Source organism: Rousettus aegyptiacus, unplaced genomic scaffold (assembly GCF_014176215.1).
Source record: "Rousettus aegyptiacus isolate mRouAeg1 unplaced genomic scaffold, mRouAeg1.p scaffold_m13_p_3, whole genome shotgun sequence".
Classification (NCBI taxonomy): Eukaryota; Metazoa; Chordata; class Mammalia; order Chiroptera; family Pteropodidae; genus Rousettus; species Rousettus aegyptiacus.
The window spans coordinates 172,122,565-172,140,424 of record NW_023416306.1 but is presented as its reverse complement, the minus strand read 5'-3'; the positions used below and the strand labels follow the sequence as shown (position 1 = coordinate 172,140,424).

The 17,860-nt window shown below is 44.1% G+C and overlaps 1 protein-coding gene and 1 pseudogene across 9 annotated transcripts in view; one reads left to right on the top strand and one right to left on the bottom strand.

Moving 5' to 3' along the window:
* WDR20 (WD repeat domain 20) overlaps positions 1-7,698 on the bottom strand; it is a 54,364-nt gene extending 46,666 nt beyond the window's left edge. For 3 of the 9 annotated variants that reach the window (XM_036238704.1, XM_036238708.1, XM_036238705.1), the window contains exon 1: positions 7,593-7,682. Coding sequence is in view for 5 of the 9 variants with exons in the window: in XM_016166011.2 (XP_016021497.1) it covers positions 7,408-7,656 (249 nt within the window). In the remaining 4 variants the exon portion in view is untranslated. Of the gene's footprint in view, positions 1-7,407 lie in introns of all 9 variants that reach the window. The other 6 variants (XM_016166010.2, XM_016166008.2, XM_016166007.2 and 3 more) reach the window with 4 other exon arrangements.
* A 9,544-nt stretch (positions 7,699-17,242) lies between these two features.
* Positions 17,243-17,361, top strand: LOC118600925 (annotated as a pseudogene).
* The last annotated feature ends 499 nt before the right edge of the window (positions 17,362-17,860 follow it).

Here is a 17,860-nt window from a genome sequence, read left to right as displayed (position 1 = left end):
GCATGTTACCTCGGGCGCTGTCCCAAAAGAAAATAAAATACATTTAAAACATGTTTTTACTGGGAGTTCTGGAAGCTCAGATGCAGCCAGCACCTAAATGATCACCACCGAGGAGGGGGCTCCTGTCCCCCAAACCCTGCACGAGCTTTACCCCTCAGAGTGCCGCTCACGGCTCCGGAGCCTTCCAAGGCCACATCCTTGGGCCTTGGGCTTCTAGTTCTGCTGGTTTAGAATCCTCTCCCCCTCGGCCCGCTCACCCGCCAGAATTCACTTCAAATGTCGCCTTGTTGAAATCTCAGTTCCCACTGCAATGGGGACAAACACAGCACTGTGAGCATCTCCCACCTGAAGCAGCGGAACCTGCAGACGCTGTATCCCTCCCTCGAGCAAGAGCAGCAACAGGCGAGAGGAGGGGGAGGAAAGAAGCGCGAGGCGCGGCCAACGCAGAAGTCTAGCTCGTCGACTGCCGAGGACAAGCCACAGGCGTACCACAGACACCTCTTCGTGGAGCTGCAGGCCTCGCTGAACAGGACGGAGGAAGCCAGCCCCGTCCTCGCATTCAAGCACACACGCGACACCAAGGAAAGGAGGCCGCGACGTAGCGAAATCGGGGTGCTTGCGCTTCCTGTGCCGTGGACGCCTCACGACAACGTTTTTAAATCCACATGAGTGCAAAGGAGAGCGATTATATTAAAATTCAGTTATACTAAACAAATTTAGGATTTTTAAAAGTTTACTTCACATAAAGAGTAACAAACTCCAGTAGCAGACCCATGAGCTACCGCTGCAATTGCAAAGCAGTGATGAGTGTGAACGACATTTGATACATCTGCAACAGCCATAATGTGATGTGCGAACATCTGTGCTTTTCATTGGTGATGAAGTCACAGGTCTGTTACGACTGTGATTTGTTGCCTATATGCACAATTGAAGGACAGATAAAATTCAGTTAGAGGTTGTAAAAATAAAAATGTAAAATACTCTTCCCATCTGGGTTGACATACTCGCCCCCACCCAAGTTCGATTCAGACGAAGAAGCCCCAACACACGACTGTTGTCTAAATCGGCAGACGCCATCTGAACCGCTCACCGCTCTCGACTTGTCCATCTCGCCACCAGACTCCAGGCACCTTAGGCCAGGAACAGCGTCTCGTCCTGGGGTCTACAGGTCCGATAACTGTCCGTCGTAGCCGTTCATTACCCTGGCAGCGAGTCTGCCTCGACCACAGAAAGCAGGCGCCCGGGGAATCCCGACAGAAGAGTGCGTGCGAGAACGCCTTGCCTCCGTGGTCAGATAACCCCCCGGTCAGGGATCCCGTCTCGCGCTTCCCTGAGCTCCCAGTCCAGCAGACTGCTTTTCACACAGAACCACTCGGACGTTTATTAAATCAAACATTGAGACGAGACAGAGCCCCTGCAATGAAGGACGAGGTGAGCGCCGAGAACGGCGCCGGAGCCAGGCTGCCTACGGCAGGAAGAGGAGCAAGCGCAGGGCGGCCGTGAGCGGGGGACGCGGCCCGGGCTGCGGGCCGCGGGCATAATCCGCAGGGCGGTTGTTTGAGAATGTGTTCAAGTACTGCTATTCTTACTTTTATTTTTTAAATATAAAAACCTTATAAATCCCTTCCTCATGAACGATTACTGCTCCTTATAAAATCTATAGTTTCAAGTCCATGTTCCGACTGCTGCAAGATGAAATGTAACACAGTTTGGCATCTTTTTAGTACTATATACCCCGTTTTTTTTTTTTTAAAAAATGGGGTATATAGTACAGTATTACAAAATTATGGAATTGACAATGCAAAACATTACTCGACCTACAAATTATGAATTGGGAGAGAAGCTGTGGAGTTGAGAAAACGCTAAAAGAGCAATTGCCAAACAAACTTCAATCAGAAATGAAGATAAAGCATTTCTGAAATTAGAAATATAAGGCCACACATTTTTAAATCCACAAAAATGTGATGTGTACACAGCATTTTGGGGCAAATCATCTATTTGAAATCCAACCCAATATTCTTTTACTAGGCAGAGAGCTATTTCTTCACCTTCACGCCTTAATTCCCCTGGACACTTGCACAAGTCAAGTATAGAGCACATACCTTCTCCTTTGTTACAGTTATCAGTACAAAAACACAAGTCCTTACAGCCCGGAAATGTCTTAGTTCACCTTCAAGTCGTCCACATGAGAGAGCAGTACCTCGTATATAACAGTTCTGCAACAAGCACTTGATGAATGATTCCTTTTTTTTAAAGCAAGACATACCTTGTGCTCTATTATGAAAAATAGATGCTGAATGTTTAGAGGAAAAGGTAACTTGTCACTGATGTTCTCCACTTAAAATGTTCTGAAAATTAAAACTGTGAATGTCTATCATTAAAGTTATTTCTATTTTTGATGTCTACTCCTAAATAACCAAATAGGGCCACATTTCATATTTCTGCACAAACTAACCTCACTGAAATATAAATAAAATTGTTCTCTAAAACATCAAATACCACACTACAAAACTCTTCACATTTATTTTTAAAATAAGGTTCTTTAGGCATACAGCCAAACTAGTCAGTGACAAAATCCACCAACTCTGTTTTGATTCTTGCTCGTTTTCTACCAGAGTATAATAAAAAATAAATTAAGTCGCTAAATGAACTCGAAGATGACAGATGTAGATGACAAGCTTCTGGAGGGCAGACTTTGTCTACACCCAACTTCTAGAGCGGTTCCATACATCTGGCAGGTGTGTCCCAAATTTCTGCTAAAAGAATGACACTGATGACTATCTGATGGATTTCACTGATGTATTCTGGGAGGTTCTTGCCATTGCTAACATCCACCCATGGAGTCTTTCAAAATCTCATTATCATCCTCTGCTTCAAGGTATCACATGAAAGTTTCTCAAGCCTCCTGTAAGTAATAAACTAAGATGTTTTCCCTTCAATATGTAAGATTCTATAGTCAATTAATGAAACATTTATTACCACTTCAGAAGTTACTAAGTAGCCCTTAATGGAAAAAAAAAAATAGATTTCCACTCAGTTCCATACATATCCTATTAAATTAAGGACAACATTTATCAGAGTACATTTGATATAAAAAGTTCTAGATGTCTAAGCTTCTTTCTAAACTATAAATGGGGAGCAGAGAGGTGTGAAAATTACAAATGGGGAGAAAGGTGTGAACATGACCTTCTCTGGAGCAGTCCAGCATCTAAAACTAGCCTGTGGAAAAAAACCTTTCAAAGCATCTAGATCCCCCTCCCGCACAAAGCATGAATTCCTCCGTCACCAACGGGTGGTCCTGCAGTCTAGTCTTTGCCAGAGACAGAATATTTTCTGCACAGAATACTCAATCTCTCCCAAGCCAACCCAATTCCCCCTTGGATAACTCTGGCTCTAAAAATATTTTTGCTGTTATTAACCAACTCTCTGGCCTGGACTTCATCAAAGCTTTTTCTAGCACGAAGACCTATAATCACAATGTGTTCAACTTGCTTTCACAAACACTCCACTCTTCCCAATCCCCCTTCAAGAAAAAGGCAACGAATCCAAGACGTGAAGACATCTTCCCAATAGAAAGATGAATTTATTTTCATTTAAAAATTATTGAGCACAGAATCACAGAACCTTAGGAGGTGAAAAGGCCTTGGCAGCCATCTAATTCTACTCCTGACCTACTGTGGGAATTGCTTCAACAACATCTCTGTGGCCTGAAATCTTAAGAAGGGGGTGGGGGTGGAGAGTAAGGCTTTGTGACTAGATGCCAAGTGATTCTGAGTAGATACAGTTTTAAAAAGCTCTCTGTTAGTACACAGACCTGGTAGGTAGCATGGCGACGGAAGTAGATCAAAAGTAATCTGCGACATCTGGTTCCTTTCCATTACTTCACCGATTCTTGCAACACAATTTCCCAGTTGTAAAAAAGCTAAATTTGTAACCTACTAACAATAATTTTAAATGTCTTTTAAAAGATGCGAGCTACTAAAAATACCTGTTACTTTGGGGCCCAAAATGGACTAGAGTTTTCAGCTTCTAAAGATCTTTTTAAAGTATGATATAGATGGGCATGAACGCTTTATTCTATGCTGGACACTCTGCTGGGGACTGGAAAGACAGAAAATACACGGTCCCTATTCTAAGGGAGCTTTGTTTAAAGAAGGGACAGTCACCCAGAGAACTACGAATTTTTTAAAGCACCAGAAAGGCAAAGTACAGGATGCTGTGGGAACATGTACCCGGGAAAAGAACTGGTCTAGCCTGGGAAGTCAGAGAAGGATTTGCTGAGGAAGTGACATTAAAGCTGAGATCTGAATGGCTGCCATTCACATTTATGTAAAAACAGGTCTCCATAAAATGCAAGGGTTGCTCCAATAAGCCCAGCTACCTTTGGCATCTTTATCCTAAAACAACCACTTTTTCAAAAGAGGAAAGCAAGGCATGCTATAAAAAGAGTTGAAAGCTAGTAGTTCAAAGCCCTTTATGGGGAAAACCAGGGTCTTACTCATCTCTGGGTACCCCACATCACCTCGCCTCATATAATCTTCATCTGAGTAGTCACTCAAATCTTTGTTACGATGATTAGTGCCAGTATCAAATCAAAGTTCATATTATCTTTAAGCAAAATAAATTCACAAAACTACATACATCTCACACACAAAAAAAAATCATTCTGAACTTCAATTGTGAAAAGATGCTTTCATCTGCTTCTCAAGACTGCCACCGAGATCCAACAAAGTGTAGGTGGCCAAATGCTGGGCGAATTCTGAAATGCAGGGAGTATACGGCATCCATGTGACCAAAGGCCCCATAAGTCTCGTCTAAGAAAGTTCTTTAGATTCAGTTGCGCTTCACTTTCCTTATCATGAGAAAACATGAGCACATGCTCTCTCGCCCTGATTTTCTCTGAGGGGATGAGACTGCATAAACTCCCAGGTCCCTTCTAGCTCTAGAAACTGACCTGCAAATGTTTTTAAAGAGCCAAGACTATCTTCTCGGCTCAGATGTTAAGACTACCTCCTCGTCCACTCCATTCCTCCACGACTGCATCCTTTCTGCCAAGGCAGCATAGTTCATGATTTGTTTTTTAAGACCCATTTTCACTCATTTTACACATAGATTTAAGTTGAATGTCTTCATCCAGATTAGCCCTTCTGAATGATTTGAAAAATTGTTGTAAAATTTTATGTGCCTCAAATAAAAATTGAAAAAAACAGTCAAAATAACCAACTGTCAGAAACAGATCTGTATCTCCTAACCCCAAAAAGTAAATTTCGGTTTCTCAGTGAGGGAAATGATATGCTCTGTTTTAAAATCAGAAAATACTCACAAAAACAATCATTTCTACTCAAATAATGAATGCAAACTCATTCATGGGGAAAAAAATTTTTAATTACAATGGCTAGAGGAGTTGAAATGTCCACCATATGATGAAAATGTATCTATATTACCATATGAAAATGAAATTTTACAGAAAAATAAGTTAATAAAGCACTCAAATTATACAACTAAAGGCAAATTGACATGTTTAAGATTTTGTCTTGTTTACAATAATTGTTTAGTGTAGTTTTGAACAGCTTTCCTAGTTTTGCCCTTTGCTGATAGTATCCCACTAAAAGAGAACACTAGTTGATACTTCCAGGCGAGAGCTCCCAGATCCAGGTAACTCTGCTGCTAGACGTTTCAGAAATAATATACTTTCAAAGAAAACTTTTTTTAAAGTGGTAATGCCTACACTAATAATTGCTAGTAAATTTGGTGTTTAGGCACTTTTTTATTTTATATGAATAAAATTTAATAACTTAAAATTCTACATTTATAGCCAAAGACAAAGCTGATCCTTTTGGTCCTGATTATCAATGTTGAGATAGCAGCTTCCTGTTTGACAGTTAACTCCTAATACTTATTTTAACGGTATTTTACATCTACTGTTTCAGGTCTTTAAAGTTCATTACGGTCATTATATTATAAATTACAATGTGTGCACTGCAACATTCCCTTTTTAAAGAGGTGCACACAAAAGTTAAATAACTTGTCCAAGGTCACCCTACAAGTGAGCAACAAAGTTGGGAGTAGGACTAAAACTTCGCCTCCTAGACTGCTAATGACTCGTACTTTCTCAGGTCCAAAAGAGAAAAAATAAAGTCGAGCGATTTTCTTTCAGTGCCTTATAATAGCATACCTCAAAGACAGTGGTACACTTACAAACAGGAATAAAAAAGATTCACCTTGAACAAATGAGACAACTTGCTACGTTTAGATACCACTGTCATTTCCTAGTTTTTTGAACCAAGCAAAAACGTACTGTTCTGGATATACTAAATCTTCGGGAATGTTCACTCCTCACTATGTACGATTTCTTTTCACACTAACCAAACATTTATAAATTAATCTGGTACCACCTTTTCCCATGCCTCGGTGCTGTGGGGGGCATTAATTTCCTCCCCCTTCCAAGAGTCAAGTCAGAGACCACATCTCTCAAAAGCAGAGCTCAGTGACAACAAAGTTACGTTGCCAATGAAAGGAAAGCTCTAATAAGTTGCTTCTTTTAAAGAGAGAATTTTAAAAGACGATTACACACTTCACAGAATTACTGGTAAGTCGCCCGCCAAGAATGGTGCTTGTAAAGTAGCTTTTAAGGCACAGCCCTCCCTGTTTGGGACACAGTCTGACTCGTCGGACAGGGCTGATCTGGGCACGCTCACACAGAAGCCTTATGAAGCAGCTTAGTTCACTGAAAACAACATTTTGACCTCGCAACTGTAACAATCAGCCCTCCCATACTATCAGGAACAGGACGACCCTCTTCAACGACCTCTCCGAAGGAGGTTGCGCCGGCAGAGGCAGTGACAGCGGCCCTCCCTCCGGCGTATTTGTAAACAGAAAGCGCTACCACGAGAAGGAGCGGCTCCCAGGAAGTGTCAGTGCGGCAGCAGGCGGAGGAGCCCTTCGTGCCAAGCAGCTCCTTCTGACCTAGTCTCAAGTCCCCCGCTGCCCGGCCCGGGTCCCGCCTGCCCGATCTCCCCGAACCGCCCGTTCTCTAACCCAGACAGAGACTCCCAACCCTGCCGGGAGGCGAGGCACCTCTTCCGGGGACTCGCAGGCCCGCTCCCTGGCCGTGACAGAGCCTGACAGATCCTGCCAAAGGGGAGGCAGCCGGCCCCTCTGGGGCCTCCCAGACGGAACCCCGCACCCCACGGTCCCTTTCCACGGCCCTCACTCCTCGAAACGCCACCGCCACCGCCCTGCTCACTCCTGAATCCCCCCTTCCTCAGGAGCACCCCGGTGGAGTTACCGGCCCACTCGAAAGTAAGAGCGACGGCCACCCCTGTCACCCTGGCCCCCGCTGTCACCGCCCTGCTCCCGGCCTTCGCCCACGCCGCTGGCGGGCCCCGGCGACGCCTGGGTCGGTACCTTGCGGACCCCCTTGTAGATATAGAAGTAGAGCTCCCGGCCCACATTGAAGCAGAGGCGGTCGCCGTTGCCAGACTGGTCGTTGAGGTTTACGAAGGAGACGCGGACAGGGTTGGATCCCTGCGAGTTGAAGGGCACCCGGTTGGGCCGGCTGTACTCCGAGTGCGGCAGCAGCTTGTACAGACCTTCCCGGGTGGTGAACTGGGTCTTAATCTCGTTCATCTCCTTCCCTCCTCCCTCCGTCGCCATCTTGGAAAGCAGCGTTCATCCTGCCCGAAGTGCCCGGATCACGCCCTCCGCGCAGGCGCCGTCGCGGGCGCCGCGCTCCCCCGCCGCGTCCTCCTGGCCCCGCCCCCTCGCGGGCCGCCCCGCGGAGGCCGGCGAGGGGGAGGGGCGGGCTTGCGCGGTCCGACTGCGCAGGCGCGCTCACCTGGCCGGCTCCGCGCCGCCGGGCGCCCCAGGCTCCTCCCCTGGGCGCGGCTCGGGGCGGCCCCGCCGCGGCGCAGGTGAGGCCGGCCCCGCCCGCGTGAGGCCGGCGGTGCGGCCGCCCGGGCCGGGGCAGAGGCGTGAGGGCCGGCCGCGCGGCGGGCTCCGAGCCGCCCGCCCTGAGGCGCCCCGGACCGGCGGGCGGAGGGAGAGCGCCGCCGGGAGCCGAGCGCGCGGCCCGGCCGTCCTGCCTCCGCGAGGGCCGGGCCTCTCCGCCGGGACTCCCCTCGGCCGTCCCGCGCCTCGGTCGGGGGCCCGGCTCCGCGCCGCCCGGAGTCGGTTTCCGAGAAGGTACCGAAGGACCCTGGGTTTCCGCCTCGCCGTTGTTTTAGGCGGGATGGAGGGAGCGGAGACTCAGTCTGCAAGTCCCGCATCTGAACGCCCATCACGGTGAGCACCGGCTCATTTCAAGGAAGGTGGGTTGTGGCGTCCCTTCTGTCTAAGTTTGTCTTCGCCGGCTTTTGCGGGGAAAGCGGGGAGGAGAGGCGACTGGCGTTTGGAACCAGAGACCGAGTCTAAGCGGGATTCCCTTCTTGCTCAAGCGTTTAGTAAGAGCCCGTAAAAAAGAGAGAGAGAGAGAGACCACTGATTTAAAGAAAAGACTCAAGTGAAATCTGCGATATTGTTTACTGTGCTGTGTCTAGATATGTAAGGACGGGCACATGCATTGAAGATTAAACAGTTACCGTTTTTATGCCTGGGTCGCTTGGCACGTTGCACTGGAATAAGAACGCTTTTAAAATGACAGAAACGTTCTGATAGAATTTGGGGCTGGGGGACCCAACATTTGTTACAGCAAGAATGAGCTATTCCTCTAAGTTCAGATCACAGTTGGAGGGTCACAAAAGGAGTGGAGGGAGGTAAGTTCCAAAGTAAGAGGAGTCTAAATCATAGACGTCTTAGGTGTAACAAAGCAAGTCGACTCGGGCAGAAGCACTGCCGATGACGTAATAATGCGTTTGACACTAACGTCCTGTAACTGTACATGTTGGCAAAAAAAGCGCTAGAGTCAAACGCTACTTAATCCCTAAATATTTAAAATTTTTATTATTTTTTGATGCTATCTGCGTTTACCTAAAAGTCAAATAGATATCAGAAGTCTTTTTAAATACTAGGATGTCTTTTGTGATCACCATGGATTTATCCCAGTTTTTCTATAACTGTGGTATTTTACATTGAAAATACGTGTTCATAATGATCACCTTGAGGGATAGTGACACCCTGAATCATCTAAAAATAATTCAGCTGTGGTCCCTAGTTATCAAGGGGAAAAAAGTATGATGATACTTCTTGGAGAAAATAGCAAGCAAATATTAAGACAAAAAATGTATTAGCCCTCAACCACAACTCTCAATTACCCATAATACCTGTATTCCTCAAGTATTCTTTTAAGTTTTATTCTATATCAAGTCAACGTATTTTATTGTGATCACAATAATAATAGGCTGTTCACTTTGTCCCATCCAAAGCCTTCGAATAATCTGTTCCTAATATTTTGTGTCTTGTAGTTTTTTTCCCTACACTCGAGGATCCAGTAGATAACACTCGAATTTATATAACTGGGCCTGACCTGAAGTTCATTTCTGATGTTCAGTTTCAAACCAGGAATTTCTAATTGGATTTGTGCCTCAAATTCATCATCCTCTAAACCTTGTCAGTTCCCTTTCCTTTTCTTCAAATTTGAATCATTATATAATGGAGTTATGAATAATTTCCTTAATTTCACTTTTCCTCAACTTTGCTTCTATAAACAACTTCCAAATTAATTTTAATAACACTTCAGACATTATATTCTCTTGCCCAAAAACTTTTAAGCGACTTGCAATATCTGTAGTATTTAAGTCATACACCAAGCAATTCTCACCCTGTTCGTAAGTATTGCATAAATCCTGCATTCCAGTCAAACTGTTCTGCTGTCACCCTTAGCTCTTTCTCTTGCTTGAAAAGAACCTTCTTCCCTCTGTTTTCCCTTCATAGCCTGTTCTTTAAGAACTAGTTTAAGTCCCAGCTTCACCAAGCCTTTCCCAGGCCCCAGGGATTAAACTATATTTGAAACCTAGGATTCTCAATTTAGAATTCATAGCTGGCTTCAAGGAGTGTTTGAAATCCTTATAACTGTATTCAAAATTTTATGCACATGTTCATTATCATCAGAGTCTATAGGTTTCATCACATTTTCAAATAGGCGTGACTACCTTCCCCCTAAATTTAAAAATTACCTCTCTAAACCTCTGGAGCACATCTCCGAGCTTTTGTCTGTTATGTGTAATATCCAAAAACATTACCTGCTTTTGGTATTTGTCGGCATATGCTAATTGTCTTGTATTGATGTTTATCCTTTAGTATGTACTTACTGCCCTTCACCCAGATTACATGCACATTCAAGGATGCGAGGGGCCTCGTTCAAATTCTTTGTATCCTCAAATATTTATCTGAGTGCCCACATGCACCACTCTGTTCTAGCCTTTGGGATGCATCAACGAACAAAAATCCCTCACTCATGGAGTTTATATTCTTGCAAGGAGAAGACAGAGGTTAAGCAACAAACACAAAGAAGTAAACAATAGTGATTATGCTAAGAGAAGTAGAGCAAGGTAAGGGGGATTGGGAGTATGTTGGGTAGTTTGCAGTTTAAAATATGGTGGTCAAGATTAACCTCACTGAGAAGGTCACATTGCAGCAAAGACTTGAAAAAGGCGAGGCAGTGGACCATGGGAGGGTCTGGGGAAGAGCCATGGCAGAGCCCCCAAGGCAAGAGTGTGCCAACATGTTCCAGGAACAGCACGTGGGCCAGTGTAGGGTTTAAGAATCCGTGTGTTTGCTGGGTTGATGGTAGACTAAGGGAAGCAAGAGTGGAAGGGGAGGCCACCTCGGAGGCTAACTGCAGTATTCCAGGCCAAAGGCAGTGGAGGCCTGGACTAGGGGCGGTAGCAGTTGAGACAGAGAGGTCAGAGAATCCTAGCTATATCCTGAAGGTAAAGCCACTAGGATTTCCCAGCAGATTACATGTGACTTGTGGGAGAAACGGAGGAATCGGAAATGATTCCAAAGTAGACCAAAGCAAAGACATTAGGTTTCAAATGGAGGATGGAGATACCGCTTGCTGAGATGAGAAGGCTAGGGAAGAGCAGGCTTTGAAAGGAAAACGGGAGTTCCGTTTTGAATGTTTGGGCGTGAGATGTCTGTTAGGCATTTGGAGGCAGTTGAATAATTAAGTCTGTAGAGAAGTCTCAGCTGGCGACCTGTGTTTGGACGTTATTAGCCGATAGATGGTGTTCGCAGCCCAGATACCACGACCAAGGGGGTGAGTATGAAGTGGGACGTCCAGGGGTTTGGGGAGAAGAGCATACCATTTATTTTTTTGAAACTTAATACGTGTGGAGTAGTCTCTTTAGGTCAAACATATTGTTTTTCAGATTCAGAGATTAATTCATTAAGATGCAAAAAAGCATGTTTGTTTGGTTTTTAAACTTTGAGGAGAACGAGTTTGCCACGGTGACCTGCCAAAGAGAAATAAGCATAGGTGGGTATCTGTAGGAACCACATTTGCAATCTTTACTGACTCACTTTGCGAAGTAACCAATCTCTCAGATTTATCTTGTTGGATGAGCTCGTTCTATTATTACATTGTGATTCAGTACTTCCTTGGGACCTGAAAACAAATTTGGAAAACATCCCATCACATAGTGTCCTTAAGGCAGCACTCCCACTTTCTGCCTCAGATCTGCAGAATGGCGAAGCTGACACATCATTAGGATTGCCAAACGATGACATGTTTTTAGATACAAGTTGATCATGGACAAAGCTTATTCCTTCTTAAGTAGTCATTATGAAGGGGGTGCAATACTTGATTTCACACGTATCTTGAAATATGAGAGCTTCTTGAAGCTCTTTTAAGGTCTTCAAATACAGCACCTTTGTTGGCACCTGCGTACCGTGTGTGCATTATGCCAAGTGCTTACGTCTGCTCCGATTTCCACGTACCACCTTATGAAGTAGAAACCATTATCCCCATTTTACAAAAGAGAAAACTTAAGTGTAATGAAATGACTTGTCTACGTTACTACTCTCAAGCTAGGTATTAGCAGAAACAAAATTTGAATTCAGATTTCAAAAGAGAAACATTTTGGAGTAAAATTTTTTAAATACCTGTTTTTAAACTATACATTATTATTAAAGGAGGAAGAATAGCAATTCAAGTGAAACAAATGTATTTTTTAAAATTTAATTTAAAAACCCTCAAAACTAGAAGAGACAACCGATAGAATGGGAGAAAGTATTTGCAAATCATACATCTGATAAGGTACTTGTATATAGACTATAGAAAGAACTCCTACAACTCTAAAAACAACCTAAATTTAAAATGGGCAAAGACATCTGAATAGACATTTCTCCAAAGATACACAAATGGCCAGTAAGCACATGAAAAGATGCTCAACATCACTGTCTTCAGAGAAATGCAAATCAAAACCGTCATAAAATGCCACTTCACTTCTACTAGGATGGCTGTCATCAAAAAGACAGATAATAGCTAGTGGAGCATGTGGGGAATTCAAACCTCATACACTGCTAGGAGAGATGTTAAACAGTGCGGCCACTTTGGCAAGTGGTCTGGCATTCCTCAAATGTTCGAACAGGTACCATATGACCAGCAGTTCCACTCCTAGGTATGTACACAAGAGAACTGAAAACACGTCCACACAAAAGCTTATCCGTGAATGTTCATAGCCACAGTAGCCAAAAAGTAGCAACATACCAAATGCCCATTACCTGATGAATGGATAAACAAATGTGGTATGTCCATACGATGGAACATTATTCAGCTGTAAAAATGGATGAAGTACTGACACATGCTACGACATGGATTGACCTTGAGAACATTATGCCAAAGGAAAGACGGACGCAGAAGGCCACGTGTTGTGTGCTTCCATTTATATGGAGGGTCAGGAACAGGCAAGTCTGTAGAGAGAGAAAACAGGCCAGTGGTTGCCTGGAGATGGGGGGCCGGTAGGGAAGAGAGACTGCTAACGCGTGGGAGGGGGGGTGACCACGTGTTCTAACACTGATTGTGTGAATCGTTGCACAGTTCTGAATGTGCCGAAAACCACTGAATTATACACTTTAAATGGGTAAATCGTATGCGCTGTTAAATCAACTGGATCAAACTCTGTATAGTGCCCAGTATAGCTCTTGAACAGCTACTTAATTATTGGGAATGGATACTCGGTTGTCTGGACATAGCTGGTGAATGGAACCGTTAGGTATTCTTTGGGCTAAGGGTGACATGAAGAAATTCCTGAGACACTAAGGGCTCCGAGAACCAAGCAGGCGGGACTCTGCCGTAGGCGCGAACCGCCCTCCGATTCCGGTTCTGCCTGCGTTTTTACCTCCGTCTGAAGCCTTACGCTCTTCTAGGGTCGAAGGGAGTGGTCTGTCTTTTCCAAACGAATTTCTCCACCGTGCTCACGCAGTAAGTCCCTCTAGGACACGGCGCTGCAGCCATGTTACCGGTTCCCCGGGGCAGGACACGCCCCCACACCCACAGCGCGGCCTCTCCCATGCCACGTGAACGGAGCCGAGCGGGGACAGCGCGGCACAGGCACACGCCACGCGCAGTTCTGCCCGAGCTCCGCGGTGCTGCTCCCGGTCGTCGTCAGCAGAACTACTCTCTCTCTCCAATTAAAAGCGAAACACCTCCACCTGCTCCCCAGCCCTTGGGTCCCAGCCTCAGACGACTCACAGCTGCCTCCCACCTCGCGTATAAATCCAAGTCCACGGTGTGCCGTCTTCATTGGCTTTGAACCTAGGGATAAGACAGGTAGACTCCAAGCCATAGTAATGAAGGAAAAAATATAGAAGGAAGATGAGACTCAGTTGGCACGGGCTGTGACATCTGTCACTCACAGACACAGAGCCAGTTGAGTTATTAGCGCATTCTTAGAACCCGGCCCTAATTAAGACATCGCTTTTGTAGACAACTCACGCTAGCTTCATTTTTCATGGTTAAGCTCCATTTCTCTGTTCAATGACAGCCTGTTCAAGCAGCCCAATCAGTACTGTGGGTTTTATCTCTTTAGAGATTAGGGTGAGGACGTTCAAGCTTAATAGCCTCAGTAACAATTTCTAACTTCTTTCTGAGAGCCTTAAACAGGGAGGGGGGAAGAGATTGAAAAGAGCTGGTAGCAGTGTGGAGAGAGAAAAGCCGTGTGCCGCTCGCGCACGGTTAGAGGCACAGCGCTCGGTCCCCGGGAGGGCCTGGCCCACACCGAGGAGCCCGTGAGGCCGAGGGATCTCTAGCCATTGACATCTGCAGCGTTTGGGGGCCTGTGCCAGGAAGTGACCTGCACTCAGCTGTTTTAAAGTTCGTTTAGCAGTTACTATTTGGAAAAGTAAGTGTATGATCTTAAAAAGCTCTAGTCCAGGGCAGGGTAGGGAGTGTTCTCTGAAGATTATTGTAAATAGAGAATGTGTCTGTCACCACCCTGGTTAGGCTTGATGTTCACTGAGGGAGGAACCATTCCTTTTACTCTTTGGAATTAGAAGAATCCTCTCTTAAATCGTGAAGCACATAGTAAATGCTTAACATACCCCGAACTGAATTTCTAGCTTTCTCCTTTTCCATCTTCCTCACGTTTTTATCTTTTTTCCCCTGTCGCTTCCTGGTGTTTCCGTTCCTACATGTCCCTTGCCGAGCTGTCGTACTCGTGGTTCCTCCTGCCTGTCGCACCTGTACTTTCGTGCCTTCACATAAGCTGGATTCCTGTTCCCTCTGCTCTTTGGAGGGGATAGAATGCTGCCTCGTCCTTTAAACCTTAACTAAGAGCACACCTCTGCCAGGTATGCGCTTTACGCTGCCTGTTCATCCCTCAAGTTTCAACTTCAAGGCTGGGAGGCCTTCCCTGACACCCCAAATCTAAATGATCGCACGTTATGATTTTCTTAGCACTGATAATTCCCTTTACAGTACGTAACACAGTGTCTAACATATTCATTACATATCCACGCACACTCGTATGTTTACCTAAGTAGCTTCCCCTCCCCACGTGGACTATAAGTTCCCTGAGAGCAGGGATGCTGCCCTTTTCGTTCAGCATTTTGTATCTGCACTGGGGCTGGACCTTCAGTAGGCAGTCGGTATATTTCTGCCGGATGACTGCCAGGAACATTCCCCAGCTTTCAGCACTTTGCACTAATACTGAACTGCTGTGGCATCGATCACGTTGCTGCCTCGTCTCACTAGATGGTCAGCGCCACGTGATCGTAGCTCACATACTTAAAAACGTGCTCATTCGTGCTTGCTTTTCCCAGACCTTCCCTCTGAGGTTAAACCCTGCCTTAGGGTCACGTCGCTGTGCTTTCAGATAGCTCTGCTTCCAGCTTTTGGGGTTGTGAGGGCTCAGCCCCTTATTTTATGTATTTGGCTTTCAGGTAAATAGTTAGCATGTCCATTGGTACTTCCTTAGTCCCAGCTCAGTCCAGTTCCCTCTCCCCAAAAAACAAAACACTTCCCTAATCTTTATTTAGTAGGATGGACTATTGAATTTGCTGGAGAGGTTTTAACAGCATAAGAATGATCAACTGGATACTTGTTGTGGCTCTAGATCTGTTTATTGGAATAAGAAAAGATTACGAATTTGGTCATTGAACAATTGTTCTTTTTACCGTGTCTTTCATATCGAGCAGTTTTATAGTAATTGGTACTCAGTAACTGTTCAGTGGATTGAACATATACCCAAAAAAGAACATTGGACTTAAGGTCAAAAGACATGACATGACTAGAGGACATACAAATGGCCAACAAATATATGAAAAGATGCTCAGCATCGCTAGCTGTTAGGGAAATGCAAATCAAAACCACAACAAGATACCATCTCACATCTATTAGAATAGCTATAATCAACAGGACAAGCAATAACAGGTGTTGGAGAGGATGCGGAGAAATGCACTTCTGGTGGGACTGCAAATTGGGACAGTACGGAGGTTCCTCAAAACACTAAGAATTGATCTACCATGTGATCCAGCAATCCCTCTACTGGGTATTTTTACCCTAAAGACTTGAAAACCCATATCCAAAAAGATATTTGCACTCTGATGTTCATAGCAGCATTACTCACAGTGGCCGGGACAGGGAAACAACCGAAGGGTCCTACAATAGATGACTGGATAAAGAAGCTGTGGTAACCTTTACAGGGGGTCAAATATAGAGGGACGGGGGGAGGGCGAAGTGGGTAAAGGGGATCAAATATATGGTAGCTGGAGGAAAAAGGACTTTGGTAAACGCAATAGAATATATAGATGTCAAATTATAATGTACACCTGAAAATTATATAACTAACCAATGTTACCTCAATAAACAAACAAAAAAAGACAACATGAGTTCTGTTCATGATCCCATTACTTAATGTTGTATTGAAAGTGCTAGCTAGTGCGGTAAATGAAAATTCATAGTGAAATTATTATTTAGGACTATATGTTGGAAAACATTTAAAAGGATCAACTGAAAAGCTCTTAAACAATAAGATAGCGTAATAGGGGACCAGGTTATAAAATTAATATTCAAACATCGGTAACTTTCTCATGTCAAAATAAAAACTAATTTAAACAGAGCAAAAGAAAATACCACACTCACAATAACAAGATACGGGAATAAACTCAAGGTTGCCGGTACCCATCACAGGGAAGTGGGGGCTTTTACTCTGCGGGACTGGTGTGAATGGCGCCCCCTGGGGTGGAGCTGCACAGCGTCTCTGAATATACCTAGACAGTTTTCAGAAACTATTTGAAGCATGTTGTAAAACTCTATGAAGAAACTAAATTAAAAAAATGGAGACAACATTGTAAAAATCCCAATTCCTTCTGAAGTAATGTTTGAATTGAATACAATCCAAATCTAAATCAACAGAATTTTCTTAGAACTTGTCGAAATTAGTGAGATAAGTCAGACAGAGAAAGATAAATACTGTACAGTATCTCTTAATATGTGGGATTTTAAAGAACTGAACTCGAAATAGAAAAAAAAGCCAGAGCGAGTGGGAGTCAGCAGGGGCTGGGGGTGGAGCAGTAGGGTTATTGCAACTAGCAGGTAAGTCCTGGAGATCTAATGCACAGTACAAGGATTATAGACAACAAAACTGTATTATAGACATTAAACTTGCTAAGAGGATAAATTTTAATTGTTCCTACTACTAGAAAAAATGATAATTATGTGATATGACACATGTTAGTTACTGCTACGATGACAGTCATGTTACAATATAATTGCATCTCTCTCCCCAAAAAAGAACTTGTTAAAATTATTCTAACATGCAGAAGGTTCTGGGTTTGTGCCCCAGTGGAGCCACAGTCTGTGGTCTACGGCCATGCCACCCTGAACGAGTCTAATCCCATCTGATCTTGGAAGCTGAGCAGGGTCAGGCCTGGTTAGTACTTGGATGAGAGACCACCTAGGAAGACCAAATGCTGCAGGCAAAAATAATAATAATAAATAAATAAAATTATTCTAAATTGAATTTAGAAGTATAAGAATCACTGTGGAAAATTCTGAAAAACAAAAGTAATGTCGGAAGGAAGAGGACCCTTCTCTCAAATATTGATATGTATTATAAAACCTCTTTAATTAAAATATCAATAGAATAAAAAAAATTGATGGACTATGATAGAGTACCGAATTAGACCCCAGTAAAAATTGACATTTGATAAAGATGGCGGGGTTAATTTAATAAACTAGCCATTTATAATAAATATTGATTCCTGTTTCCCTCCTCATTCCAAAATAAACTGCAGATAGATCGAAGACAAATATAAAATTAACCATAAGAGTCCAAAAAGAAACTACTTGAATAAATATATTTGTAATGAAATGGGGAAGGCTTTTCTAAACATAGCCCAGAACTCAAGCCATAGGATATTTTTATTTTATATCTTGCATGGCACAAAACACCATTTAAGAAGACAACAAACTTGGAAA